At 43.1% G+C, this 24,577-nt stretch overlaps 1 protein-coding gene and 1 pseudogene across 2 annotated transcripts in view; one reads left to right on the top strand and one right to left on the bottom strand.

The window, feature by feature from the left end:
- The window catches only part of JAZF1 (JAZF zinc finger 1), a 354,333-nt gene that overhangs the window by 146,356 nt on the left and 183,400 nt on the right, over positions 1-24,577 (top strand). Inside the window, exon 1 of one of the 2 annotated variants that reach the window (XM_055293590.2) lies at positions 15,855-15,897. The exons of the other annotated variant lie outside the window; for it this stretch is intronic. Coding sequence (XP_055149565.1) covers positions 15,858-15,897 — 40 coding nt within the window. The 5' untranslated portion in view covers positions 15,855-15,857. Of the gene's footprint in view, positions 1-15,854; positions 15,898-24,577 lie in introns of those variants that run through there. 2 annotated transcript variants of the gene reach the window in all.
- On the bottom strand, positions 10,318-10,917 carry LOC129490112 (small ribosomal subunit protein eS10-like; annotated as a pseudogene).

Genomic DNA, 24,577 nt, shown 5'->3' on the forward strand with positions numbered 1-24,577 from the left:
TCTTATGCATCAGGACTAACTGATTTGAGAAAGAATTAAGAGTTCCGGCCGGGCGTAATGATTCATGCCTGTAATCCCAGCACTTTGGGAGGCCGAGGCAGGTGGATCACCTGAAGTCAGGAGTTCAAGACCAGCTTGGCCAACATGGTGAAACCCCATCTCTACAAAAAAATACAAAAATTAGCCGGGCATGGTGGTGGTGCCTGTAATCCAGTTACTCGGGAGGCTGAGGCAGGGAGAATTGCTTGAACCCAGGAAGTGGAGATTGCAGTGAGCCGAGATCGTGCCTCTGCGTTCCAGCCTGGGTGACAGAGTGAGACTCCTCCCACTGCCCCCCCAAAAAAGAGTTCCCGTAGAGTACCATAATTACAAGTTCAGCAGTCAGGGCTCTTTGAAAATCCGGAAGGAAAGAGGTGCATGTCATTTGAAAGAAAGAGGAGTTGCTGTCAAGCACACAGGATAGTATTTACACATGTAGCTGGTGAGTTCTTGCTTTCCTCAGCTGGGGTGTGCCCTGTGGTCACATTACAGTAATTCCCTGAATCTGCTCCACACCCTCAATTCTCATTAGCAGTAAAACCTCTCTCTTCCAAGGGTTTTACTCCCCAAATAACTTTGGAGCCTTCACAGGCTTACATGTGCAGCTCGAGCGTACCCTAGGCCTCGCCAGTTTTGGGTCCTGGAGTGTCTCATTTGTAATCAGAGCCACAGTCTGCTGCCATTCCAGCCCTGGTGCCATTGTCCTCTGCCACCTTGCCAGCCTCAAGTCTTTATCCACATTACACACTAGGCTCCAAATCTCTGGTCTTCCTCTTTAACTCCTTGGAAATGTTTTTATTTTTGTGAACTTTTGATCTCATAATCAATGTTCCATCCCAGTGGCCGTGCAGTCTCCTTATTTTCACTTGAGTCAGCATTGTGTCAACTAAGTACCAAGCACTTTGCTTGGTTCTAGGGGCAAATATGGAAAAGATGGGCTCCCCATCTAGTTTGCTTAAGTAACATAATCCATACTTACATAGGTCCTTTGTTAGATTCAATTTGCAAGGTACTGTAGTAATATCTTTAGAAAGTAAAGATGAAGGGGTCAAGGACCGAGAGGAGCTGCTTGAGCACACACGTTTGTGTTGGGATGCTTTCGCCTCCTTGTGGGGAGCTGAGGGGAAGTGCTGGACCTGCAGTGGGAAGACCAAGAGGTATAAAGGGGAGATGGTAGAGCATGTGGGTGCGGCACAGGTTAGGGTCAAAGACTGGGCCCGTTGTGCTAATGTTACTTCCTTACCTGGTAATGACACTGGCCTGGTCATGGGGTCTCTTCCTGGCCAGAATTATCCAAACTCAGGTGTTTAAAGCTTTCAGTCTTTTTGTGTTGATTCTTAGACCTAGCTGGAAATGCATGAAGCACAGAGGCAGTTAGGTTGCTTCAGGGATAGCCCTGCCTCATATTCTAAATATGTTGGGCAAATTCTCATTAAAGTGAAGATAAGGTTTCACTTCTCACAAACAGAAGAGGCTATCTGATCTAGCAAATGAGGGAGTGGGCTTAACACTCTTAAGCTGTCACTCCTGCTAGCAAAGTGAAACATGCTGTTTACAAACATGCCAGGGCAGAGAAAGCTTTCAGGGAGGCACAGCAGAGCCATTGTTTTTTCTCTTTAATTCCAAAACTGTAAGATGTATTTATCTTCTGTGAGTCTTACAAAGAAAGCCAGTAACTTTTTCTTATTATTAATTTCCAAATTGCAGATCTATTTATTTAGTTCTGAACTAGTATTTTGAGAGTCCATATTTTCTGTCCTTGGTTTGTATCCAAAACATGCAGTGCCAGTGTTGATTCTTAAGCAGATTTCACAGTTCCCTTTTGCAGGTTAAAGAAGAGAGAAGGAGAAGGTAAACATGAAAGTAAGGAAGAAATCATGTTTTATTCATATTATTTGTACATATACAAGATGAACTTCTATAAACATAGGTCATACCACTTTTAGAACTTTTAGATTTGTTGTGAAGCTTAGGAAGAGAACCAGCCCCAGTCTTCACTTATGGTTGCGTGAGACACTCCAAAGTGTTCTTGGAAAAGCAAAGCCTCCCACATGCAGAAAGAAGAAAATCCTCATGTCTCGCATTGGAGGTTCCCATGTGACAAAGTGTAGATCCTGTCTCTTCCCAGAGAGTCTCTATCAGAGAAAAGAAGCCCATTTTCTTTTATTTGTTTTAAAGTTCTGGGGTACGTGTGTAGGATATGCAGGTTTATTACACAGGTAAATATGTGCCACGGTGGTTTGCTGCACCTATCAACCCATCACCCAGGTGTTAAGCCCAGCATGCATTAGCTATTTTTCCTGATGCTCTCCCTTCCCCTAACCCCCATGACTGGCCCCAGTGTGTGTTGTTCCCCTCTCTGTATCCATGTGTTCAGCTCCCACTTACAAGGGAGAGCATTTGGTGTTTGGTTTTCTGTTCCTGCTTTAGGTTGCTGAGAATAATGGAAGAAGCCCATTTTCTAAGTGAAAAAGTTATGCATACACAAACGTACATGTACAAATGGTACACTCTGCAGGACGGTGCTAGTAACCAGCATAAGGTCTCACCGCATCGCCAGCTACATTCCTCCTGCTCTCTGCTTCCTTGTCTCAGAAGCAATCTGGGGCTGAGGGGTGGGATATTGGGAGTGAGGGTCTTCTTACAAACACTTTCTCTTCTCCCCATCATCCACTCAACATCTGTCATCCCCCACCCTCACCATGCCGGTGTTTGTTCTATATGAATGTTCACTGTGTTAGACACACAGGCAGAAATGGCCGTCAGAAAGATGATACTTCCTGGCCCCCTCTTCCCCATATCAACTTCTAAAGACTCTTCTCTTTCCTAAGGTCTAGAAAGACCTAAGGGTGACTTCTTTTTTACGATCTAATGTATGAAGGTGCCATCGATAGAGAAAGGATGGAAAGGAGAGCTGAACCTGAGGTATAGATGTCTTTTTAGCTTTAGAGGACTCAACAGCTAGACCATATACTAAGTACATGTAAATATGCTTCATGTATAGCAACCAAGCTTTGCCAAGAATAGGTAGTTAGGTAATTGATGAGATGCCTGGGAACTCTGGTTACTTTTAATGACAACTGTGCCTTTGTTGGTATGAATAATAACCCAAGGATGAAAATGATGAATGTATTTATCTGAATATATCATAAGAAGGTTTATCTTTATCATGGGGGCAGTTAGGTAGAGCTTGACAACCTTCTTAGTAAATGTTTATGAAATACTTTTGGGCAAGACCAAAATAGAAATCAAAACTTTCATTTTTCTCTCTCCCTAAACCAAAAGAGAGACATTATTTAAAGTTTCAGTTTTAAACCAACACAAAGATAAATAAAAACTATTTTAAAGTCAGGATGGTAACTGACGACCTGTACTTCACATTGTAAATAGTACAAAGGTTCATAGTAACTCATGTACTTTTTTTTAGTGGTACAAGTCTCAATCTGACAAATAGATAAAGCAAAATTTACAAGATCTTTGCAACTGTCTTCCAAAAGGAATGAAGCCAGGCCTTGAAAGGACAAACAGCCCTTACTTATGCAGAGTTATCCATAACAAGTCACACTTACCGTGGAGGTTTACCTGGTCAAGGCATCGTTGCTTTTCTCAAGAAGGTAGTGCTGTATCCTGTGTGGTTTCATAAAGCGCTATAATTGGAATAGCCAGACCAAAATTTTCCAAGTCTCCTCTTTTGGCAGTAAACCTGGGCTGCAGAAACATTTTAGCTGTACAAGACATTTAAAACTGTTTATCTCTTACTCCTGTCCGCATTGATTTGTTTGTATTCCATGCCTGCCTTCCACAAGCCTATAAAACTTCCCTAAACTACAGTCAGAACTGAGGCTGTGTTCTGTATCTGTATATTTAAACTGAACACTCCTTTTCAATTCTTTTTTTTTTTTTTTGAGACAGAGTCTTTCTCTGTCCCCCAGGCTGGAGTGCAGTGGTGCGATCTCGGCTCACCGCAACCTCCACCTCCTGGGTTCATGCCATTCTCCTGCCTCAGCCTCTCGAGCGGCTGGGACTACAGGCGCCCGCCAACACACCCGGCTAATTTTTTGTATTTTTTGTAGAGACGGGGTTTCACCGTGTTAGCCAGAATGGTCTCAATCTCCTGACCTCGTGATCTGCCTGCCTCGGCCTCCCAAAGTGCTGGGATTACAGGCTTGAGCCACCGCACCTGGCCTCCTTTTCAATTCTTTAGAAATATTCGCCACCCTGCGCCAGCCACTACAGGGCTCTTGCTCCTTCTTGTTTGCTCAGGTCTGCACCTAGAGGGGCACTGCCTGCAGAGTCCTTGTCTTTATTTTCTGAATCTCATCAGCTCACCTGCTTTCACACTCTGATATAATGATGCCAAGCTGTATTATTAACTCTTGCTATTTTTCAGATTTCGAAAGTAAGGATGCTTTAACCCAGGTATACCTGAGGCCAGTGCTCCATTCACCTCAAGCCCTTGACTTTCAAGAAATGTGTAGCACTTTACTGAGTCTGAACTTACCACTGATTCCTATGATTTGTTTTCCACCTAGTGATGCACTGTAGCCAGCACCTGAGTACTGACTGTATAGTTCTTCACCTTGTCAGCAAACTTGGCTCTGATCATTGCAAAGGTGCCATTGCTTTCTTTTTCAAGCTTTTAAATAATTAGCTTATATGCTGTAAGAAAAGATCTAAACATTAGGTTAAAAAATTTAATATCTCAGTTGCCTCAATATTTAAAATGGTTCCCATTTTATAGAAAACATTATTTCTTAAGAATTCTATAGATTTTCCCATGTAGCCTTTCATTCTCTACATAGGTATTCTGAAGTTCTGTAGCCATTTTTATCTGTGATACATCTGTTTAGGATAAAGAAAGCAGTTGCCTTTGTATTAACTTCCCATGTTCTGTTCTGTTGCATATGCTTGATAGTGGATTATTCGAGAGGGGATTTTTAGAGGATGTTCTTTTCATCTGTTAGCAATTCCTTACAACAGACAAAGTGTGATGTGTCAGATATCTTGATTCCATTGTTTCATCCTCATTCTTTCTCCTTCATTCTTAAGATATTTCATAAGCTTCTGCCTAAGTTTTCTGACTAAAATTTTGCCGTATTATTTAGTGGTCCAGCATAAAAGTGAATTGTTGGTTTTGTAGGAAGTAAATTTGACTTGGCAGAACATCACAAGAATGAGTCCTGTGCTGGGAATCCTATTCCTCCCTGGGGCCATCCTCTAAGAAGCATTCGGCGCAGTCCCTTGAATCACTGCAGCCCTTAGAAGTGAAAAACTTCAAGGAACATGTCAGGAATGTGGATATTAACAAAAGATGTCTGCGTGATCTTGCTTTAAGTTAGGTATATTATGTTAAATCATCTGCAAAATAATTTTTTCTCCTAGGATGAAGCAATAAATTTGAGAAACTCATGAGTTTCCATGTACCATGAAAACCATCTAAAAGTGAAATTATTATTTTTAAATTATAACTTTAATGAGTAAAGTTTTTACTGTATAATATCAAGTTTTCTCTCCACCACAGGGAGAACTCCGTAACGGCAAGGATTTTTGTCTTTATTCTTAATTCACTTTTGCATCCCCATCATCCTGAAGAATGGCTGGCATTTAATAGACACTTAGTACATATTGGTTGAATGAATAGTTGCCTAATGTTATTCACCAATGCTTAATAGAGTTGTTAAGGCAAAGGAGACATTCCAAATGAGATGCCAAATCCTATCCTTATTAATGACAATTGACTGTTGCATCTTTATTTGTACATATTAATGAGAGGATGCATTGTTGTTACATTCCTGGGGTGGATGGTTTTGTTTTGTGTCTAAAAGTGGGAATGCAGCAGAATGGAAAGGTGGTGGAGAAGAATGTTGCAACATCTCTACATATTGCCTTCAGCAGATTCAATGGATACAAGAAGTTTGATTTAGTATTTAGTGCTACGTGACCCTTAAGAATACAGCCATAGTGTGGTTTGTGCCTTTTTGGAAATAGCAACAGCATGGTTAAGTTAAATCTGCAGGTAATACTCAAGTGAACTCCTTGGTCTTTGATATTGTTCAGAATCCTCCCCCTTAAACTCTGGTTTTAATGAAGAGTTATTCAAGCCTACCTGAACTCTTGGAAATGGCAACAAGCAATGAAATACCCAGAGGTCAAGAAAGGGAGGGTAACGACTGCTTGGGTGTTTCAGATTTGGCTGAAGACTATTGCTTTGCAGAAGATAGGTTGCTTGTTTCATATTGAACTTGGGCTTGTTTTGATTAAGTCATTTCCAGAGCCTTGCAGAGCAGTTCCTGAGACCAAACTTTCAAATAAACCAATTAGAAAATACAGAGAATAAACAAACTTCCATTATAATGTCTTCATGATCATCTGGGTTTTAGAATGTAATAGGCTCTATTCAGAAATGGGTCCCTTCACAACTCTGATTAATTCAAAAGTTCTGTTTTGCTGTTCAGTGAAGCTGATAGCCCTGTTTCCCCACTGCATACCCCATGCATCAGGGAAAGAAACAGGCATCGGGGCTGAATCCCAGCCTTCCACAGCTACTTGTTGATGGTACATTGCTGCACATTTAATTCCTTAGCTATAAAATGGAAAATATAGTGTCTGTTTTGCAGGGTAATTGTGAGGATTAACTGAGATAATATAATTACCCAGCCTGGCCTGGACTAGGTGACGAAGATAGCTTTGTTGCCATCCCCATTAGTTATTTAATGTTTATGTTGCAGCCAGCAGATTGGAGTTCTGAGATGAGAGTGCTCTCCCCACTTTCCCGACCCATGTTCCCCTTTCTCTGCTCTTCAGAAGCCTAGGCATGGAGTCTAAGGAAGTGTTTCCCAGATTTTTGCATTTCATGGGGCAGTAAAATTTTACCAAAAAACTTTATCAGTATGCCAATGGTAACTCTTTATTTTGCCAATGAAAGACATTTTAAAATATCACCTACTGTCCCACATTATTTCACAAAAGAAAGGTTATTTTAATAACCAAACAAGAACATAACCCACAAATAAAGGACTGTCCTTATCAATGTTTCATCCCTTGTGAGAGAGCAGAAACAGGCCAGGGCCACCATTAGGAACCACTTTTTCCTACTCTCCAGGCACAAATAAAGATTTTCTTCTTCACTATGGAAGCAACAACCCTTATCCCCAAGTGAGCCACTTTTGGGGCAGCCCCTGAGACCGGCATGGGGCTGGGGTCAGTACGTCTGTTCATTCAGGCTGTTTCTCCAGGGACGGGAGAAGGGGCCTCACCCCTCCTGACAAGCCAGCTCAGCTGTTACCATTTAGGGGCCTGAATCTGTGGTGAGCCCAGAGCTTGGAGACTTTCACCAGCCCTAAATGCCCATAAATTAAAGAGTCTGTTTTTAAACACGGGTAATGGAAAAAGACACACTGGCGAATAGGAGGGAAGGTGTGAAGCCCACTTGGGGCAGCAAATCAAATAAGTTTCTGACCTGATGCAGTGGAAAACCGAGGTAAGGGGTGCAGTAAGTTTTGTGGCATAAGCCATTCTGCGGACATCTCCTGACCACTCACCAGTAAGGAGGTGCTGGCTCCCCTCTCCAGTGCCGGTGGCTTCAGGAATACTCAACTAGGTCCTATTCAGTTGAGAGAACATTTAGTAAATGACTACTGGGTATAGAGTTCTGTGTTAGGGGCAAGAAATTGGGTCTATTTTTATAAACATGAAGAAATAGCCTTTGCATGGTACCTTAGATAGTTACACAAATGATACCTGCACCATTGGTTAGATTCCCCTACACCAAGGAATTCTTATGAGTAGCACATTCTAGGGGGAAATGCGTTTTCAACATTCATTTTGTACATATGTTAGAGGCATTGCAGTCACCCAGAGGAACCTGAGCCTTGAGGGGGAAAGCAGCTGGAACAGGTTCAAAATCAGGGCTATTACTGGGCCACAAGTGCCAGGGACTGTCAGTTTGGTGCACAAAAGGCTCAGAGCTCTTGTGTCTGCACTACATTTTCTTATTCTTTTAGTCCTCTTTTGAGAAGGATATTGTAGTAATAGTAAGAAAAACAGACTTCCTCCACTGCAGCCTACCCTGCTCCAAGGTTTAGGGTAGATGGTTTGGGCTAACTTTGGGCTTTAGAGAAGAATACTTTTGTAGCTTTTATTCCTGTGGAGCATTTTTCCTTAGATTCATCTTTAGAAGTCACTTGTTGCTATTAGCAACAGGATGAGGGTGTGAGCCTGGGCAACCAGACCCAGTGGGGCCTCTAGACTTCCTGTAACCTAGGCCTTAAGCTAGAAAGTAAAGGGGCTTCTTATGACCAGGGTGACCATAAGTGTTGGTTTGCCATGGCCAGACCTGGATTACACATTTGTCCTGTTGTCATTATTAATAACACTTCCTTTCACTGTGTCCCAGTGGTTTGGACAATGAATTATATGATCCTCTACTTATAATTAATTGACATATAACCTACCCTGATCTATCAGCACCTTGGCAAAGTTTGGTGCCAAGGCTCTGAATAATAACAGTGTGCATTTGGCTAGAGTAACACCAGCTCAGCCCTAGCTCTCATGAACCTGTATTCACTAAGGAAAGCTGGTCTAGAATTTAGGGTTTCAGAAACCTGGCCAAAAATCTTTCCATCTCACATCAGTCCAACATCTGCTGCTGCAAGGGCCATATTGACAAGACTAAATACACCACCAAACCATAAATGAAGGTTTAAGAGTTGAGGATATAATTTCAAAGTCGGATTTTAAACCCCTGATTGGTTTCTTGACCAATCTTCTGTAGCAAACACGTTAACTGCCAACTTGGGAAAGATAGTATGTTTTTAAATGACCTATTTTACTTCTGAAGAATTAAATAATATAGTAGAATGAGGCTGGCCTTGGAGTTAGAACTGGGTTTGAAGCCTGCTTCTGCTCTTATTTAGCCATGTGGACCAAAGCAAGTCAATTTACCTTTTCCCGTGTTTTCAGGTTTTGTGAGAACAAGCACGTCTTTTTCTCATGGTGGTGGTTGTATGGATTTAGATACGATGTTGCTGTATGAAGAACCTATTACCTACACTGAAAATTTTAGTTTAATTTCTTTTTCTTACTCATAGCTTTGAAGAAAGCAGAATAAAGGGTTGACTGGATTGTTGTTAAGTATGAGGACAAATGTTCTTTAACACTATCATTGGTAAGTGGCATTTCTCCAGCAGGGAGGTGACAAAGTAGCTAAACCCCAAGAGGGGAAGAGTGTGACTAAGCCAGAAACAGCCCTGGACACCCACGGTACCATGTGGACATTGTTGGTGGGTCACCAGGTTAGGACTGGGGATTATAGAAAGGTGTTAGGGAACAGAACCATTGTCCTGAGTTTGTCAGACCCAGAGAAGAGCTGGGGCTGTAGCTATGGTCACTGTTTCCCTGTGGTCAGGGCTTTCTCTTCCTGCAAGAAGCTTGGCTGTCTTTCAAAGAGGGAACCTCAGTCTATGATTCTGCTAGTCATGGTGCTTTAGAAAATAGTTGGTCTATGGAATCCTTGCCAAGCACTACAGAGAGCACCCAGTGTCCCAATATGCTTGTTGCCCCTGGTAGATTATTAACTCCTTGAAGGAAAAGGTTCTGTCTACATTTCATGATCTCTCAAGTTGCAGGCTCAGGGCATGGCATGTCAGATGACAGAAAGTGAGTCCTTTAATCTCTCTGGGAAGCTTAATAAAGATTTTATCATCACTTCCTAACTTCCAAAGCATTCTCTACACTGCATCATTGGTATTTTGCCAGAGATGCGAAATTCATCATGTCCCTCTTCCATTCAGGGTCCTTTGGCTACTTATTGTTTATCACCAACTAGTGTTCTCATACCTGTTTCCTCATCTTCAAAATGATGATAATTATGGGAAGATTGTTTTGAGGTCTAAATGAGTATGTGTGTATACACACATGCCCACACCTGGTTATGTATGTGCATACCTGTAGCTCACCAAAATCCTGCCTTCTCCACCCTCGGACCCAGCCATTCTGAATACCTTTTTTCCACTATTTCACCATGGTTTTTTCTCTCCCTTAGAACTTTTAACATTCTGTTCTCTCTTCTTAGACATCTCTCTCTCTCTCTTTTTTTTTCTTTTTGTGACAGAGTCTTGCTCTATCACCCAAACTGGAATGTGGTGGCATGATTACATCTCACTGCAGCCTCAACCTCCTGGGCTTAAGCAGTCCTTCCGCCTCAGCCTCCTGAGTAGCTGGGACTACAGGTGGTGCCACCTTATTCATTTTTATTTTATTTTATTTTTAAGGGTTTTTGGCTGTAAGTTTATTCAATGCAAAAGAATCCTCTCCAATTTTACTGAGGTGGCTGACCACATCCACGACTAAATCCACCTCTAAACTGGAATTCGGTTGCTGACCCAGCCCCAGCCTTGGCTTTCTTGTCGGCACCAGGTGGCACAGCACTAAGTCTGTGGTATCTCTGTCAGCTTCCCCTCTTGTGAGTCTCGCAGGTCACTCACCCTCCAGACCTTTAGGCCGAGGCCTGCCAGTCTCTGGATGGCTACAGCGTAGGGTGGCAGGCACAATCTCCGGGGGCAGATGAAGGTAATCACGGAGATACTGGATACCCTCATTGGTAAGGTACCAGTAGAAACGTCTCCAGGCAAACTGTTCCTTCACGTAGCCTGGGGACTTGAGAGACTGCATGGCCTTCATGACGTGAAGGTTGGGTACATTCTTGTCTGCCAGCTCCGGGTGCTTAGGCATGTGGACATCCTTCTTGGCCGCCATGACTCCCTCCTTAAAAAGGAGTTCATAAATGGCAATCCGGTTCTTCTTAGGCATCAACATCTCTGTGGCTGCAGGGTCCGGGGCCGGGGCTGGAAAGGCCTTATTCATTTTTAAATTTTTTATTTAAATTTTTTTTTAGAGATGGGGTCTTGCTATGCTGCCCAGGCTGGTCTTAAAGTCCTGACCTCAAGCAGTCCTCCCACCTTGGCCTCCCAAAGTGCTAGCATGTCAGGCATGAGCCACTGTGCCCAGCCCTAGATATTTCTTTTACTGCCACTCCTGACTTTCTGCTCTTCTTCCTTAAACTTAAATGTTATCTATTCTAAGAAGCCTTTCCTAATTTTCCAAGCATAGGTTAATATAGTGTTTTTTCTAGGTGCTCATTTCTTAATGAAGCATTTATATCTATAGCATCTATAATTCCTTAAGGTAGCTTAATTTACCAAGCATTTATTACATTGGGTTGTCCTTGTCTGTTTACCTCTCAGCCTTTCTCTTACTAAAACTGTCAACTCCATGAGGGCAGGAACCTGTCCATATGGTTCACTTTACCTTAGCGCCTAGCCCAATGCTGGACTCATTAACATTCAAAAATACTTCACAGTATTTCCTAAATGGATGAGTGGATGAATACAGGTTAAGCAGGAAGGTCTGTCCCAGGAATTAAGCTTGGTTGATAAGTGGTTCCAAGTTTCAATATCATGTGTGGAGTAGATTCTTGCTAATTCTTGTATTATGTGTTATTTAGACACCAGGAATCTGGAATTTCAGAATTCACTTCTAATTCTTCAGATAACCTTTTTTATTTTCTCTTAAAACCTTAGTTTTCCACATGAATGCAAACATAATTGGAAAATTGTTTTGAATTACTTACATCCTCGTTTATGACATTTGAAAAACAGCTTTTGTGGGAGGTCAGCTTTGTCCGTAAGAGCAAAGGCTTAGCAAGGGAAATGACTTCAGTGAATCTGTCCTTCTGTATATTGGAGAAAGGGAGGTAAATTAGTCATTATCAATTCAAAATTTTCTATAGAACTACAATGCTTCACGCTGGACTCATTTCTGTCTTCCTTTATGAAGTCCTTGCAAGGCCATTCTAGGCCATGGTAATTTCATCTAGGTGTGAACCTCACAGACGTTGTTTGTACTACCCCTGTCTTAAGTCATTCTTGTATACCATCATTATTGTATATCATTATTTGTTTTTCCTATGTGTTTGTCTTGTACCCTCATGAAGCACCGACCTCTAGAAAATAAAGACTTCACATCTCTTTCAATACTGCCTGACATCCAGCACAGCTTTATGTAATTTGGTAATTTTTTACAAAGTGAAATATGGTGGCATGTGCCTGTAATCCCAGCTACTCGGGAGGCTGAGGCACGAGAATCACTTGAACCTGGGCGGCGGAGGTTGCAGTGAGCCAAGATCATGCTGTTGCACTCCAGCCTGGACGACAGAGACTCCGTCTCAAAACAAACAAACAACAACAAAAACAACAAAGTGAAATATTAAATAAAATCTTCAGATATAATAAGTGAAAAGATAAGACTGACTCCATTTTAAAAATATATATGCAAAGAAGACTAAGAGGATAGTAAAGGATATAGCAAAATGCACAGCCTGAACTATGTTTGGATGGTTGATTATGGGTAACTTGTTTTTTTATAATTTTCTAGATTTTCCACTTTTTCTATAGTCATCTGTTACTTTTGATCAACAAAAAAGCATAAATGTTATTATTTTTTAAAGGAAGAGATTTTCTTGCCCTATTTAGTGTCAGAAGCCACAGCTGAACTTTGTTGGCAGATAGGAGCAGATGTTGTTCTAAACTCTCATTGTAGCAAAGTTTATCCATTTGTTAGGACGGTCAGGAAAAGGTGGTGCCAACTGCGTTCTTTTGGTGGAAATTTGAAAAGATTTTGTCTGGAAAAGCAGTTAAGGGCAGTGCTGCCATGGTGTGTTTTTGAAAGCTATGCTTAAGAAGTGGGAAAGTTACATAATACGGAGAAATTCAGATGAAAACCCAATTTTCTTAACAAACCTCTTAGAAAATATTGTTGTGACAATATTGTTCAACCCTCTCTGATTTATCTGAGCATATCCTTAGGTCTTTGAGACTGGGTTTCATAGAAAACAGTCTGCAGTGCTTTCTGTGAAGTTGGCAGCTAGGACTCTAGCAGGTGCGGCTCTCATAGCAGTTATCTTTTATTGAGCCTTTTCCCAGTCATTTGTCCATTCACTTGCATTTTCTCATTTAATCTTCACAGCAACTGAAAAAGGCAAGTATTGTTTCTTTGTTTGAATTTTACTGAAGAGAAACCTGCCTTCTAACAGAGGTTAGTTAATTTGCTGAAAGTGACCCAGCACAGGCAGGAGCCAGGCCAAATGCTCAGTGAATGTCTGCTCTGCACCTGGGCCTTCTGCTGGACCCGTGGTGATGAACTGTAGGCCCTTGTCTCCAGAAAGCCAAAATAACATCCCTGGGGAGAGAGGATATAAAGAGGCAAAAAGAAACCAAGTGAAGAGTCAGGTGACACATTGGGAGAGCAGAGAGGAGCAAGAGCTGGTCAGGCGGCCCTGCCTGGCGTCCAGTGCCTCTGTCCTCTGACCCTGCCCCGCCACCATGTCTTTGTTTGTCCTACGTCCACACTGTCCTCACCTGCCCCTGACTTCCGCAGGCGGTGGCCGCCTTTCCTGCCCGTCACTGCGCTCCTGCTGCTTCTCCAGCTGTTAGCAACTGGTGTGTGTCCTTAGTGTGTGCCGAGTCATCACTTCTACACATTATTTTACTCATTCGTCACAACTCCAACATGAAGTCAGAATTTTTATCCCTGCTTTTCAGAGGAAGAAAACGAGGTTTTGAGAGCTCACAGATCATGTTCAGATGGACAGTTAGGAAGTGATGAGCCTGGGTGTAAATCCTGTTTTGTCTGATTCCTAAGGCCTGTGACTTTAACCACCTGCTATAAATGCCTTCATCCACAACTTTATTTGCCCCACACCGCTCATCCTAAAAGAAAAAATGCTGCTCTCCCATGGGAGCCTTTCCTGGTGTCTCCTGCCAGAACTCTCTCGGCCCATGTCCGCCCCTCACCACTCTTGCTTTACTTCACGGTGATGGGGTCCTGCCCATCTCTTGTTGGACCGTGGGCCCTCTGAGGTGCACTAGTATCCCCCAGGTGCTTTAAATGCAGCAGGCACTCAGGACCATCTGGGATTCTGCAAGATGGAGGGTTTCTGGCCCACCTCCATTACTGAGTAGCTCTGGGGTATGGTTGTGAAGAGAAATTTAATTTTGAAATTCCAAAGAACCAGGTTACTTTTCTATTTCCTGACTTCCTCCCTTAGACTTCATGAGGGAGTGGTTCGGTTGGTATTTGAAAGCTCTGAGCAGCTGCAGTTTTCATTTCACTTTTAAAACAACCAGTGAGTTTTAGTAATTCTCCTAAAGAAGCCTTGGGTGCTGGAGAAGAGATGCTCAGCCAAGGCTGCAGAGGCTTCAGCCACTAGCATGGATGCAATTGGGAGGGACAAATGCCAGTGTCACATTCATCAGCAGTTCCTTCACTCACTTCTGCCTCTACTGAGAACAGGGAGCTTGGGGTTGAGAAAACGTTTAATGCTTTTGAAATGCTGCGAAATGAAGACATGATTGTGGTACGAATATGCATGTCCATGCCTGCCATGGGACCACGTAAGTGTCATGACACTTGTAACCACAAGATGTCAGTATGGGATCAGTCCTAGGGGTCATAGGCTTCAACTCCTGCTTCCCTGAGTTTCTGAGTCAGGAGGAGGAGGCACCATGGAGACGCTGGCTCTCCTCGCTTGTTTCCTTCTGCAGCAGTGTTACCCCACAGACTGCATTTCCGATTCATTTTCCCTGTGCCGTTTTCCATGGGCTCACACCTCATCAGAAGGCTTCTCTTCATTTTCTCTCTAAGCTTAAATACTGTCCTCACTCCTACTTATGTCCCAAGTCACCTTAGGAATTCCCCCATTTTGGTGTTATCTCAGCACTCTACTTTAAAAATTTACAAAAGGATATAAGTTACAGCATAGTTTTATCTCTTACCTAAGGAGGGTTTTAAGTAGTTCAGCATGAGGAAAAAATGCTATCTCTGGTAAGAACAGCACTATTAGGACGTTTTTTTCTTTTTTGGTAAAAGCTTAACCTATTGGGAAAATAGCTGAGCAGAGCAAGCAAAAGAGGGAGAAGTGGTGTTCAGAGCAGAACATGTGTCTGTTGAGGCATTTCTGTACAACATAGGTAGGCTTTTGTAGCCCTCAGAAAGAGGTAGGTATATTGCACCCATTATTCTGATGAAGATGAATTATAATACCTTTCCTACAACTGGTTAACTACTAGCTGGTAAACTAGTGGCATAGCCTGGAAACTGGTGGCATAGCCTGGATTTGGAGTCAGGTCTGTTTGTCCCAGAGCCTGTGACCCCCAAAAGCCTGGGAGTGTTACTCTTGTTTCTATCATAAAGCAAGGAGAAGCCTTAAGAATCCATTCAGGAGTTTCAGCAAATATCTCCCCAGAAACCTGGCTACATGGAAGATGCCATGTTGTGAATAATACAGAGACCTATTAAATATATTATTTGCCCTCAAGAAGCTAAGTAAAGTCAAGGTGGGGGGTAGGAAAAGACATGTAAATTCAGCTCAGTCAGTATAAATCAATCAGAGGATGGTAACATTTCCGTGAAGTGGTTGGAGGGGCAGCAAAGCAGACGGGAAGGGCCACGGTCCAGGGTGAGTTCTGTCCCGTCTATGAGCAATTTGTAGGATCAGCCTTCAATAAATCTACCAAATGAAAAGAGTGTTGCTAAGGTCGCGTTTACCCCAACATTCTGAGATTCTAAGATGGAATATGAGAAGGGGCATAATCCAAGCTGACAGAGGTTGCCACCCTACGTGCCTTTGTCCCCCAGACACAGTAAGATTATGCTTAATCCTCTCTTTAGGTGGTCTGGTCCAAGGAGGACAGGTGGAAGCAAGGCAGGAGGTACAGTGTGGCTTGTCTGCACCGGTTCCAGTTTCCCGGCCCATGGCTTAGATGCAGAGGAGAATGGCTTTGAGGCTTCTGGAAAGATTTGGTAGGGAAAATAGCAGAGGGCTTCTAGAGTATAACTTTAGAAATACTGTGTCAGTGTGAAGAACTTGGCGAGGATAAACAGAGGAGCCACAAGGATGACTGAACATTTGAAAAATAAGACCTGAGAGGAGAGGTTAGAGAAACAGGGCTTATGTAACCTGGAGCTGCTCAGAGGTGATTTTGGCAGGCTTCTTCAAGAACAGGACTCTCAGGATCTCTGCACAGACAGCAATGACTGGCCCTTTTTGTCCATATCAAGTGAGGACAGACTCCACCTGAACTACGAACATTTTAGATTTGATCTGTGGAAAAGTTTTCCCCCCGCAGCAGCTGTAAAAGATGGAATACATCATGGAGCGAAGTTTATAGAATTTTCTCTTCTTCCTGTCTTTCAAAAAAAAACCACCAGAACACAGTAGAACCTTTTTATAATTGCGATGCTGGAGGACAGGCTTAATTTCCCACCATAGAATATGTTGTATTCAGCCTCTGCTGTATTTGGGGGGATGTGACTGGTACAGAGCATATAGATTTCTCAGAACAGTGAATCATGTTAGTTATAATAATGGGTTCTGGATAGGACGACTGTATAATTTTTCCCTTAATCTGCAACACTTTGGAGAGTGAAATGGGGTGCTATTAATAATGATGCTAGGACAACAGGTATAAAGTGGCACTGTCCCTGGCAAAGTGTGACATGTAGTCACCCTGATTCTGGGGCTGTCTTTTCAGAGGGATCCTCTTAAAATAGAAATCTTGTGTTCTCTCCTGCTCAGACTCTCCTGTGTCTTTCCATTGCACTAGAATGAAACCCACACTCCCGACAGTGGCCCACAAGGGCCTGTGAAAGCTGGCTCCTGCCTTCCCCAGCCTCATCCCCACACTAACTGGATTCTGTGGCCATGCATCCAGCACATTTCCGCCTCCAGGCTTGTGCCCTGGCCGACTCCTCCTCCAGGAGCTGTTTCTCAGTATCCTTGCCCACCCCCATCCTGCCCTTGGCCTCGCTGGCGCCTTCTCCCCCTTCCTGTCTTGGCTGGAACATCATCTCCATGGAAAGGCTTTTCCTATCCTCCGTGTTGCTTTTCTCCTTTTCATCTCCCTGCCCGTTTCCTTCATAGAGGTAATTGCTTATCCACTTTGGGAGGCTGAGGCGGGTGGATCACCCGAGATCAGTTCGAGACCAGACTGACCAACATGGTGAAACCCCGTCTCTACTAAAATTACAAAAAATTAGCCAGGCGTGGTGGCAGGCACTTGTAATCCCAGCTACGTGGAAGGCTGAGACTCAAGAATTGCTTGAACCCCGGAGGTGGAGGTTGCAGTGAACCGAGATCGTGCCACTGCACTCCAGCCTGGGCAACAGAACGAGACTCTGTCTCAAACAAACAACAACAAAAACAAAGAAGTAATCGCTTATCATTTGCTGGTCTTTTTCACCAAAATGTACACATCACGAGGGCAGGATTTCACTGGTGAGCCCACAAGTATCTGGCCAGTGCTGCACTCATGTGCCTAGGACATGGCTGCTGGAAAATAGGTGTGGAATGGATGACTCACTGCCTGCAGTTCCACATGGATTAATTCATCTCCTGACTTCCCTTTGCACCCAGAAGGTCTATGTTTCTAAAATATGAATCAGCTGTATAAGTTTTTTTGTTCAACAGAATTGGTTGAACGGCGACAGTGTGTACAATCCTATGCTGGAAGAAGCCGAAAACAGCCCTTAATTGTTTGAGAACATAGAGGATCTAGCTGAAGAGGAAACGAAACATTAACTGAGTTAAATAATGGCTTTTTTTTTTTTTTTTCCTGAAACGGAGTCTCGCTGTTGCCTAGGCTGGAGTACAGTGGCGTGATCTTAGCTCACTGTAACCTCTGCCTCCCAGGTTCAAGCAATTCTCCTGCCTTAGCCTCCTGAGTAGTTGGGATTACAAGCGCCCACCACCATGCCCGGCTAATTTTTGTATTTTTAGTAGAGATGAGGTTTCACCATATTGGTCAGGCTGGTCTCAAACTCCTGACCTCGGGTGATCCACCTGCCTCAGCCTCCCAAAGTGCTGGAATTATAGGTGTAAGCCACTGGGCCCAGCCAGATAATGGCATGTTTAACCTAAGTGCCAGTGAAGAGAGCAGGATGGCTGTCACTTTCATCCCTTCCCCTGTTCTGTTTCTCTTCCTAGAAATTACCATCTGACATAGTACACATAACAATGTATATTTAGTGATGGCCTTATTGACCCTTGACCTTCCCAGAATGTAAATCTTCTTTTTTTTGTTGTTCACTGCCGTATTTCTAGTGCCTAGAACAGTACCTGGCACATAGTAGGTCTTCAATAAATATTGGTTGAATGAAAGAATGAATGATACAAAAGAAGGCAGAGAACAATCCCCTGGGCTGCCTTTTGGACTTCAACAGGCCTTTTAGGGAGGGATTGTGTTTGACTCCACTGAGGAGTGGAGGGAGAGCAGTCAAAAATGACATAATGGCATGAGTAAGGGCAGGGGGAGCCAGCAGGTACATGAGGGTGATGTATTTGGTCTAGAAAACAAACCAGTAAGCTTTCAGTGTTGTTTCTTGAACTCACAAACAATGCCCCCTTGGCCCCTGTCCCCTCATCCTCACTTATTTGGTCTGGGCAAGACCCAAGGCAAAGGTGTCAGGGGAAGGCTGGCTGCCACACACATTCCTTGGTGTTGGCATTAAAACAGCAGAGCGAAAATAGCCAGCCTCAGAAACATGTGGGCAGCCATGAATGTCCCACTATTCTAGGGATTAAAATTCAGTTTATGGGTTGTTCAGGCCTCTTAGCTCTCTTTCCTCTGAATCCCCATTCTGTCGGTTTCACCACCTGTTTTTAACTCCTTCAGAGGTTAGAGAAGAAAGAGGTAAGTAAGTGACTTGATGCATCATCAAGAGCTCCGGGCTGGCCTCAGAGGCATTGCTCCATCAGAAGCCACTGGGGCGAGGGGCATGGGTTTTACCTCTGACCAAGGGCAGTCCAGTCTGCAGCAAAGAAAGGCAGAGGGAAATGGCCAACTGGCTTGGTCTGAAGGCACCGGCAGCTTTCAGCATGCAGTTCACTCCTGCAGGGCTCAGAGGCTCTATAGTGCCCTCATTAAAATGCCATCACTGTCTGGAGAAGGAGCAGCTACTGTTGGAGGAGGCCTAGCTGAGATGAGGGCCCTGTGGGGTTATAAATATGATGAGATGCCCAGGCCTGTGGTGGGTATGAGGGGAGAGGCAGGGACCTGGAGCCTGGGGAGCAGGTGGGACCCAGAGCATCTCCCATCACAGCAGTTATTTTTCAGGGATGATCCTGAGCATGGGCAGGTCCCCTTCGTGGTGCCAGAGCTGACAATACAAAGAGGGCTTGCACAAAAAGGATCCACAGCCTCTGCTGGGACAAGGGTATGTTTCAGGCCTGCTGCAAGCACAGCATCCTTATCTAAACACATGCCAGTCCTTTTCCGGAGAAAAGACAAAACAGTGTCTGAGTATGTATAGTTTTTACAGTTTTAAAGTATTGTATAATTTATTATAAAATATTTCATAAATATTTTAAACATACAGAAAATAATGCCATAGGCACCCATTGTGTATTTAGCATCTTGCTTTAACATGTATCTCAGAGCATCAGTTCCCTAATTGTTTTAAACAAACTTTTTATTTTAGAAAAAATCACAAAGATAGTACAGTTCTTATACATTCCCATGCCCAGTTTTCCCTATTATTAATGTCTTACATTAGTATAGTCTATTTGTTACAATTAATTAACCAAATTAATGCATTGTTGGCTATTCTTTATTCAGATTTCCTTAGTTTTCCCCTAATGTCATTTTTCTGTTCCAGGATCCTGTATTAACATTTAGCCACTATGCCTCCTTAAGCTTATCTTGGTTGTCTCAGTTCAGTTCCCTAATGTTTAAAATGGAATGATACTATCTTTTCCACGTGGTTGTTGGACTTGCCCAAGAAAAGCTATGCCGAGGTGCTTCGAGGACTCTGAAGCCCTGTCAGTAGCTCTCAAACTTGAGCTGCGTCAGAATTTTTAGCATGGGACTTATTAAAATGTAGGTTGCACTGCCCCCTACCCCTACACACACACACACACACACACTTTCTGCTTTTGCTAGGTCTGGGGAGTGGCAGGGGCTGGTCTGGGACTGCACTTTAAACCACTGCTCTCTGCAAATGTAGGAGTTGATCCTTGTTGAGTGGGTGAGCCCACCACCTTTATGCTACTCCCTTCCCAATAACAGACTGTTTTCAGAGAACATAGTTTCCTGTTTACTTCTGTTCTAGAAACTCCTTGAAGACTGTCTCACAACCCCAAAGTAGAGAGACATTCAGTTGTCTAACACCCAGGTTTATTACCGCTGTCTAGGACCCATATATTAGTCTGTTTCCATGCTGCTGTTAAAGACATACCCAAGACTGGGCCATTTACAAAAGAAAAAGGTTTAATGAACGCACAGTTCCACGTGGCTGGGGAAGCCGCAGAATCATGGTGGAAGGCAAGGAGGAGCAAGTCATGTCTTTCATAGATGGCAGCAGGCAGAGAGAGCTTGTGCAGGGAAACTCCCCTTTTTGAAACTATCAGATCTTTTGAGACTTATTCACTATCACAACAACAGCATGGGAAAGACTTGCCCCCATGATTCAATTACCTCCCACCAGGTCCCTCCCACAACACGTGGGAATTCAAGATGAGATTTGGGTGGGGACACAGCCAAACCATATCAACCCTTAAGATGATTCATCAGAAATGGAGAGAGAACCCATGCTTGTGTTACTGTCACAATGCCATTTGTGTCACTGTTCAATGGCTTGGGTGATGGTAGGGTTACTAGGAACCAGTAGCCAGTGCTCTCTTAGGAAAACCAAATGCAACTGGCATTTTCCTATTCCTTTCCTTTATCTGTTAAGAAAGAAATCTCTTAACTGGCAGTAATTAAAGAGAGCATGCATTCCCCTCCCCACCATGTAATTTTAGCATCTATTTGGATGGCTGTTGGAAGCTTGGATTTTAAACCACTGTATTTTTACAGCTGTAGAATCCAGTGCCTCAGCTGATTTAACTAGCAGCCATCGGTTTGTTGTCTGGCCTAGGTCTGCCACTGGTTGCTTTTGGAAAATTTTTTCTTGGGCCTATTTCTAAGAAAGTGTTACTATAATTTTTATTTAGATATTGATGGCAGTCTGTTCTTCTTGCCAACCACACCCTAATTCTGAATAATAGTGGACACGTGATGGATAATTCATATACTTAAGCCATGAAGATTAAAGGTAGCTGAGTGAATTGGAATCACAGTCTAAAAGGGAGATTTCCTCAGCCCTGTGGCCAGCAATCAGATAGGATTAAAGACCTGTGCAGCCCCTCCTTGTGAGTCCCTCATAGAATTACCATCCTTGGCCACCTCATCAGTTCCTGCAGCCTGTTACAATATGTCATCTCATCTAAGATTACTAGACTGCTTTGGTCATTTCAGTGCCGTGGTTCTAGAAGTGTGGTCCTGAGATCAGTCAGCAGCATGAGCGTCACCTGGGAGCTTGTAAAAAATGGAAATTCTCAGGGCCTACCCTAGAGCTACTAAATCAGGAGCACTGGGGATGCCCGCCCTACCCCCCCAACCCCCGCCATCCTGAGCTTTAACAGGCCTCCAGGTGATTCTGATGCACACTCAAGTTTGAGAGGCCATCCTGAATGGCCCTCCTATTTTTTCCTCCCACTGTCTTCTTTAATCACTGAACAACATTCTTTTATGTACTCCATCACTATTTAGCAAGCAGGCCCTGTGCTAGGTCTGGTTCAAACGTGAACAGCCCTGGGGCTTGTCCTCGGGGAGCTTAGCACAGCAGTAGTTCTCAGCCCTGACTGCACATGAGAGTCACCTGGGGTGCACTCAGGTGTCTCAGTGGGTCTTTCATGCCACATCAATTAAATTGGAATCACCGGGGCTATAGCAGGGAAACGCTACTCGATAAACCTACCCAGGTTGAGAAACACGGAGCCAGTGGGAGAGAATGCCCATCAGGAGGTTTCAAACCATGGGGTAAGTGTGAAGATGGGGCAACTAAAAGGAGCAGATGGGAGGGTCACTTTACCTAGGCTTGGGTTGTGGTGGGAAAAAGAAGGGAGAAGTATCTGCAAAACTTTCCTCAAATTGTATTTAAAGGTAAACTAAAAGAAAGATAAAAACGTGGTTTAAATACAGATCCACAAGTGACTTCAAAACGAGTCATGGAGGAGAAGAGTCTCAAGAGATGTTGCTTCCTTCTGCAATGCATGTCCATCACCTCTGTCCACATCTCAACCCTCAGTAGCAGTGGGTTGCAAAGGGCCAGCTGAGGCCACACCCAAAGTGGCTGACATACCCTTTGACCTTGTAGTCCTCCTTCCACTGGAGATGCCAGTTCTGGCTTTGTCTTAAGGACCACCTAGACACCAAGAAACTCCCTCTTCCCTCCTATCTGTCTTTAAGAGGAGGCAGCCCAGGGGTGCAGCCCACACCCTTCAGTGGCCTTTATTGGCTGACCTATCAACAACAAATTTGTATCCCAAGAATTTCAGTCGTTTCTTTTCTATCCTTTAAGAGGGGTTTTTTTGTTTTTGTTTTTGTTTTTTTAAAGAAAAAAGAGTGTTTACTTAATTTCTTCTTCATGAGCCCCTCCATTTTTGATTCAGAAGGTCAGGTAGGGAGATTTAATGTGAAATATTAGCTGTCTTTGCCAATTGCTGTGCCCTGTTACCATGCTGTAAGCCAGAAATAGAAGCGACCTGTTTTCAATGACAGATCAAAATTTAGTGCTGCGTTGATGGTTCAGAATGAAGATTTTTTGACACGGTGAATGAAATACATACCAGTGCATTTCTGGTTGTGATTTAGCTGACCAAGTAGTTCAGTTATAATTATATTATTTTTACTCCTGGAGATCATTACTCTAAATGAAAAATGCTTCAGCATCCAGACTGTTAAGATGTGGATGGTGAGCATTATTTACAATAAAAATTTTTTTCCCTGGACTGTGAAACAGCTTTACGGGCATGTCGAGCCTAGAATATGGTTGTTAGCATTTAAAGTTAAATTAAAACATGGAAGTTTTTTTGGTTTTAAAAAATAAACTCAACTGTCAGTTATTGTTTGCTGCCTTCTGTGACCCATCTCCCGTCCCTTAAGTCCCTTTTAATGGAATGGGGAGACACTTCTAGGCAATATATGGTCGACATAAATCTGAGGACGTGAATATTATAAAAGGGCATTGAGAAGAAGGGCTGGAGGGAGAGGCCGGAGGGGTTTGTTTATCATTTTTCATGAGGGCCCATGCTCTTTGGGATTGAAGTATCTTTTAATAGTAGGTGTAGGTTTGATTTGATCTCTGGGTCACTGTGTTGTTTTTTGGGCAGATATTTCCCTGCGCTCTGATTACCAAGGTGTTAGAAGAATTTAAAATGTCCTCTCACCCTCAGTTAAAAAGCTGTGTGTTTATAAGGGTCAAAGATGACGTAAACGTTCACCAAGCCCAGTGGCGTTCTCATCAAAACACCTTTCTTCCTCCTCACTTGTAATATAAGAAAACAGAAGCTGACATTTGTCCTGTTCAGAAATCCTTGCGTGAAGTGTTTTAAACCAACCAAATATGAGATTAATGTTGTCTCCTCGTTATCACTACCTTTTTGTGCAGTATAATGATTAAATAACAGTCGTGCAATGCATTCTAAAACTCAAAAGTTTAAACCTCTAGACTTCATTAGAAGTCATTGGACTAAATCTGAAATGTAAACTTTCAAGAGACTATAATTGAATAGATTTAACCTATACTTACGAAAAGGAGAAATCTCTAGGTGATTATCTTTTTTTCCTTCTCTCTAAGGACCTTTTTCCTAAACTCTGCAGGTCTCTTGTCTGTTGACTTGATTAATGAATATTTTGCCCACTAAAATTGGCCATTAATTATTTTCTTGGGTTGCGGCAATAATTACTACTTTCAAGTAAAATCTCATTAGCATCGTAAGCAGAAACACCCTGCCAGGTGATGTGGGATTGTGGGGAGCCAGCTAGTTACCACCAGAGATACTGGGTTCACCACACAGTAAGCAGCAGTTGTCTCTAGCTGGATCCCGGCAGCTACATGTAGAGAAAATGGGGTGACTAGATCACCCCAGAATGGGAATTCAGACAAAGCAGCTCTGTAGACCCTCTTGTTAGAAAATACGACCTACTGGCATGCAGTTGTGATGTCATTTAATAATTGAGAATCCTCTTACCTTTCACTCATTTATTCTTTCAATGATCATGATTATTTGCCAGCCCTTGTGCTAAATGCTAGGGACAGGAAAGAAACAAGTTGCTGGCTTTTGGAGAAGCTGAGTCTGTTGGGAACAAAGCACTTTAAAATGTAATCTATTTTTTTAATATACCTGACTATTAAGGCAGATTCTACCATGTAGCTTCATGGAATGTTTTGTAGAGGAGGTGACTTTTATAGTGGACTTTGGATGATGGGTTTGAGGATGACCACAGAAAAGCAGGTGAGGACGAGGTGTTCTGGGTAGCATGTGTTACAAAGGCATATCATTCTGGGCCCCCAAAGAATAGAAGAGAGTTAAATATGGGGGCTATTTATAGGGGTGTAGCAGGGTAAGAGATGTTGAGACACCTGGGACCTAGTAACAGCA

Source organism: Symphalangus syndactylus, chromosome 9 (assembly GCF_028878055.3).
Source record: "Symphalangus syndactylus isolate Jambi chromosome 9, NHGRI_mSymSyn1-v2.1_pri, whole genome shotgun sequence".
NCBI lineage: Eukaryota > Metazoa > Chordata > Mammalia > Primates > Hylobatidae > Symphalangus > Symphalangus syndactylus.